The sequence below is a fragment of the Melitaea cinxia genome, chromosome 20 (assembly GCF_905220565.1).
Source record: "Melitaea cinxia chromosome 20, ilMelCinx1.1, whole genome shotgun sequence".
In the NCBI taxonomy this organism is placed as follows: domain Eukaryota; kingdom Metazoa; phylum Arthropoda; class Insecta; order Lepidoptera; family Nymphalidae; genus Melitaea; species Melitaea cinxia.
Genome location: NC_059413.1, coordinates 8,316,093 through 8,322,215, shown reverse-complemented (window position 1 = coordinate 8,322,215; position 6,123 = coordinate 8,316,093). Strand labels below are relative to the sequence as shown.

Sequence of the window (6,123 nt, the reverse complement as noted above, 5' to 3'; positions counted from 1 at the left end):
AAATACTGTTACATGTTAGTCATGAGACAGTGGTTTTGGAATAGTGTTGATTGCTGAACTTCATTTTCGTATGTCTAACACATGAGAGACAAAAAGTTATAAATTCCTAGTGTATGAAACAATCTTTATAAATATAGGGGAGGTCAGCTCAAAGCGGTCATAGGAGGCAAAGCGGCTACTCTTAATTTTTTGGTTATTTAAAATGACAGTGCGACGTTGCCGTTTTGTCACATAAGAAACCTCCCGCCCCACGCCGGGCAGTCATTCGGTAACGCTGGGAACGATCACTTGGCCACAGTGTTGAAAATAATATTTTTAGATGTTTTGTTAAAAAAATGCAAGGTAAGTTCATCCTGTTTTGATCATACCTCTTTATATTTAAATCCTTTTACAACACGTGTATTGTTTCTTATCTATTTGGCTTGATTTGTGTAAAATTTGCTAAAATGTAAATGCATAAAAGTATGAGCAGCCGCATTTTAAAACAAGATGGCCGAATAAGGTAAAGCGGCCCGGGCAAAGCGGCCAACTGACCGCTTTGCCCTACTAAAAAATATTATGATTAGATAGATAATACTAAATTATTTTGTTTAGATGGTGAACAATTATAAAAGAAAAACCAACCAGGGATCATGGGATGAAAATCTTATGGCACGGGCGATTAAAGAGGTAAATGATAAGCGTGGATCTGTTAAATCTATCGCACTTAAATATAATATCCCTCGCACTACTCTAAGAAGACACATTGCGACAGGATCTGCGAAAAAGAAACTTGGGAGATATAAAGCCGTTTTTACTCCACAGCAGGAAGAAGAACTCTTAGAGTACGTATTCCATATGGATAATCTTTTCTTTGGACTAACAAAGGAGGACTTTTTGCACCTCGTTTTCCAGTTTGCTAAAGCAAACAATATTCCTAATCCTTTTAAGAATGGAACTGCTGGCCACGACTTTTATAAAGGATTTATCAAGCGTCATCCTAATTTGACTTTACGACGACCTGAACCTACGTCTATAGCCAGAGCTCGGGGATTTAACAGATCCCAAATATATAGATTTTTTGACCTCCTTGAAACTGAAATTGAGAAGCACCAAATTGATGCTATGCGCGTCTATAATATGGACGAGACGGGTATTCAAACGTCTGCCAACAAACCACCTAGAGTTTTAACAAGACTGGGCAAAAAGCAAGTGGGTTTCATTGCCAGTACTGAGCGAGGAAAAACGACCACAGTTATTTGTTGCTGTAATGCTGCGGGTTCCTTCTTACCACCCTTTATGATTTTCGCACGAAAAAGAATGATACCGAACCTTCTAGATGGAGCGCCGCCTGGCACACAGGCAACTGTAAGTGATAATGGGTGGACCAATGGCACTGTGTTCTTGGAATGGCTTCGTTTCTTCATAGACGCAGTCCGTCCGACAGCAGAAAAAAAAGTACTGCTTATCATGGATAATCACGAGTCACACAAATACTTACCAGCTTTAGAACTCGCCTCCAAGTGTCATGTCATATTTGTATCACCGGCACCACACACTACACACAGGATGCAACCACTAGATCTATGTATTTATGGGCCATTAAAGACATATTTTGAGCGTGGTGTGGCGACTTTCCAGAAAACACATGTGGGTCGTATAATAAATCAAAAAGATGTCGCCAGTTTGTTTGGTGCTGCCTATTTGCGAGCTGCAACGACCCAGAATGCTGTCAGTGGTTTCGAGAAAACGGGCTTGTGGCCTCCAAATAGATACATCTTTGATGATGCTGAATTTTTGCCAGCAACAACTATGGAGAATCCACCTAGTATGGAAGACCCGATACCATTTAGTGATCAACAGCGAAAAAACACATTGCCAGTAGATGTAGATCACTCTAGAACTCCTTCTCCTTCAATTATTGACCAAATAATAGCAGATAGAAATTATTCCAAAATATTATCCTCTTCGGTTATCGATCAATTTATAAATAATGAACAAGCTACAATAGTAACTATCTCTGAAAACCCACAAGCCACACTATCACCACTACTATCTGAAAGGCCTACTACGACTATTCTTGATAACCTACAATTGAATTCGATCAGAGCAATGGTTCCTGATAACCTGTGTAATACTCCTATGACTACAGAACGGCCAGTTACACCGCCTATTACGAGGAATTCACCGGTTACAAAACCCCATTCAGACGATTCTGCTGCAGGCCCAAATATGTACTACATAAGCCCAATGGCATTAAAACCTTTGCCAAAAATGAGACGAAATATAACTTCCAGAAGAAGAATAACTCAACGGGCTGAAATTTTAACAAGTACCCCAATAAAGGACGAACAAAGGAAGAAGTTCACAAAGAAACAAAAAGCTGATGCTGACAAAGCGAAGAGAGTAGTTAAGAACTTAAAGAACAAATTGTCTGAAAAGGCAGGGTCATCTGGAATGAAAAAAAGACTTAAAAGTCGTACAAATTATAATAAAGAAAAAGAGACTGTAAATAAGGATGCTCAAAAGAGCAGTAATAAGGCTACAAACGAACATTATATTTGCCTAATTTGCATGGAGCCATACGAAGACCCGCCCGTAGAGGATTGGATTCGTTGTGATGACTGCCAATTATGGGCTCATGAAACCTGTACGGCATACTCCGGAGTCGGAGCTTACTATTGTGATAATTGTCAACAAATCTAAAATGATTACGGGGCAAAAGAATTATCAAGGTTGATTATTATTTTTGTTTTGTACCCACATATTATTATTATTATTTTTGACAAAGGTTTATAAGTTTAAGAGGATTAATTGTGATTGAAAATGTTAAGACTGTTGAAATACTTATATATGTAGTGTAAAAGATGTACCTGATAATTATTTAAAAAAATAACAAAAGACTGTGTTAAGTTTCTAAAGGTTTAAAAGAAATTTAATGACTGAGATGTTTAAAATATACAGTATGCTTAGTTAAGATTAAAGAAATTTTAAGGCCTATTGATTAAAATAATGACAATTTTTAGTTAGTAGAAACTCAGACTGAGAATGTAATGTATGAGCAGTAGGTATTTGTTGATTGTTAAAAATGTTAATTAATATTAAGCCTGTGTTAAAGTTCCTTGAGGTTTATTTTAATAGAACTTTTATGACTTAAGGTTTCAAAGTAAATAATTTATATTAATTTTAAGAATTATATCGAGTTCAGTTAAAATAATGAAAATTACACAAAACTGTATCTGGTTTAAAATGGCAACAGGGTATAAGACGGGTAAACTTAATACCAATTTTTTTGGTTAATAAATAATATTCTTTTATATTTTTTGGAAATTTTCATTTCGTCAAGTATGTTAAATAAGAAAAAGAAACAATTTAACGCAGTATCTTTGGGGCTGGCCAATTTGCCCTTGCCCCCTTGGCCGCTTTAGGCGGCCGCTCGGGCAAAGCGGTTTTTTTACAAGTTGTCGTAATTTGGACATCATATGCTTATTATTTCAATTTTCGAGACTTTAAATTCCACAAATCATAAATTTAATAAACTCTTTTCCCATCCGTATAAAATTCTTGTTGAAAATCAATCGTTTGATAGGTTTTTTTTTAACTCAAAGTTAAGGTGGCCGTTTTGAGCTGACCTCCCCTATATTATACACCTGAAACGAAGCAGAGACGATAATAAGGGAACTTTTTAAATATTTCAACCCTTTCCCCAGCCCTGGAGGAATTAATTAGGACCGAAGATCGTGATTTATGCGTTCATTTTTAATCCCGATGTCTCCTTAGTTACAAAAACATTTTCTTTAAGCCACTTGCAGCTAAAGGTGTATAAATATTAAACTGACATTTCTTTTAAGGTGCTAAGTGTTTTTTTTGCGTTATGTACTTTTAAAATGGGAAAGGCTTTTTGCTTTTGATCAGAGATTGAAGTCAAAATATTTGTTAATCAGGTTAAGTGATTACTTGTAAATATAGATTATAATTGTATTCGTTTGCTTTTAATTTGTTCTGGTAAATTACCATAAGACCGTTTTATGTCTACCAGTTAAATATATCTAGTACCTATATTCTATAAGCACAACGTCTCACACTTACCTATGTACAGTATTATACGAAGGAACGATATTTTTTTGAGTAATTTAGTCATTAACTATTAATTATTTAACAAAGTTTGTGTCATCTGTTTATCTGAAAGTATGGAAAATAACAGTTTCACAATTTATTATAATACTAGCTGTTGTACACTGCGCGCGTTGCTACTCTTTTTTTTCTTGGTCGCACCACCACAGAAACCTTTGTGGACTCATGCACAACACTTTGCTGAAGATCATGACATGATCAAATGCATAGTTTACGATTCTATAAAGTACACACAAGACAAACATTCATTTTATACATATAGATATATGTATTTTTAGTTTGTTTTTTCTTTAAATTGCCAAAATACGTGAATAAGTTTAGATATATAAATAACATTAACTATTATTAAGTTCAGCGCTAAGCTCAAGTTCAAGTCGATGACAAAGTAAGCGAATTCCAGGCAGCGACGTAAAAAGCTAGTGCGGGGAAACTTTTAATCGGACCATTTAATTACTTGCTCTGTACGTAAGAATTCGAAGTTTAAAGAAGAGGTCGTCGTGTACGTAACGAAATTATTTTTAGGAACGTTTTAATTAATATAAGTTTATGTTTTAATTAGAATTACCGACCCCATTTTATAAAAATAATTGATATATCTTTTGTTTTCCTTTTAAGTGACGCAAACCAGTGCAAATAAATGAAAGAGCGGTAAGTTACTGTCTTTGCTATAAGGTTTAACGATAATATTGGAAACTGGTACATAGGTTTTTAAGATATATTCAAATAGATAAAGAAATAATGTCTCACAAGCAATGGGTATCGTGAACCATTTGTTGGGGCTCGGGAAACACACACCACATTACAAGCACAGGCCTGATCACGATATTCTGTATGGGCCATACAAATGCATATTTGTCGTATACAGGGATTGTACTAGTGAACCACAAGCCAATTGCTGTGACAAGTCGTCGATAAGTTAGTGCGCGAGAGATCTAGAGTTTAACTCTTACTAGTTACATTTATAGACATATTGGAAAAAGCCTTCAATTCAGTACAATGTGTGTCAGAGTGAAAACTCCCCTTTATTGTGACATTTGTTATGACACTGCTATCATAGTCCATTACTGCTAAGATGCAAAAAAGTTGTAAACATTCCTAAGGTGTTGGTAATTTAATTTCGTGATTGTTTTCGAAACAGCCTAATATATTTGTAACTATATATTAATTAATTCATTGCAACGTTTGTGTCGTTTTATTTTCAGCTAACTACAATGTATTATATAAGGTTGTAACCTCTTATTTTTATATTAACTGATCCTACGCGTGTTCTCCATTCTACGTGACATTGTCAAAATCATCTATGCTCTTAGCACAAGCCATCAAACTTAAAGAAGATGTAGTAATTTTAGTGATAAGACCCAAAAGTGTTGTATTATGTATTGTATTCAATAAATAAAAAATAAAGCGTTTATTTACAATATCTAGAGTACCCTAAATATTCATTTAATTATAAAACCATTCGTATGTTATAAAGAACATAACACGTGTTGATCAAACGTCCTAACTTCCTAAGATGTTATAATTGCAATATTCGTACTATGTAACACAATTACAATTTCTCCTCGCATCGCATCACATTCACTTGATAGTGATTAACACCTTCTGTACCGCGGCTTTTTACACAAAAGACCATTTTTATTCCTAATGTATCACCATCTCGCTTTGTCATTCAGGAGTGAGCGTGACAGAGCATCGTGAATTCTCCTTTGATCTTACCGCGGTCGTTGCATCGTATTTTTTACTTTTTTCATATTGAAAACTAAGAAAAAATCCTGTAATGACTCGCTTTGGCAGTCATTTTAAGTAATCCGAGACTTCTTTGAATTATATCTTAGCGGAGTGCGACAATTTTATATTTAACATTTCATTAAAATGTTTCTAAGCCTTATGACTTTAGTTTTAAGAGATATTTCAGCGTGTTGTCTAATTTTTTTATGTCATTATTGTATGTTGGCTATTACAAGCTCTTAATTGATTTCGGCAGGCGAATGCCGATCGAAACGACCTCAA

At 34.9% G+C, this 6,123-nt stretch overlaps 1 protein-coding gene across 1 annotated transcript; it reads left to right on the top strand.

Annotated features, from left to right (window-relative positions):
• The first annotated feature begins 594 nt into the window (after window positions 1–594).
• On the top strand, window positions 595–2,685 carry LOC123663707. The gene has a single exon (XM_045598373.1). The coding sequence runs from the start codon at window positions 595–597 to the stop codon at window positions 2,683–2,685; it is 2,091 nt and encodes a 696-aa protein (XP_045454329.1).
• Window positions 2,686–6,123: the final 3,438 nt, after the last annotated feature.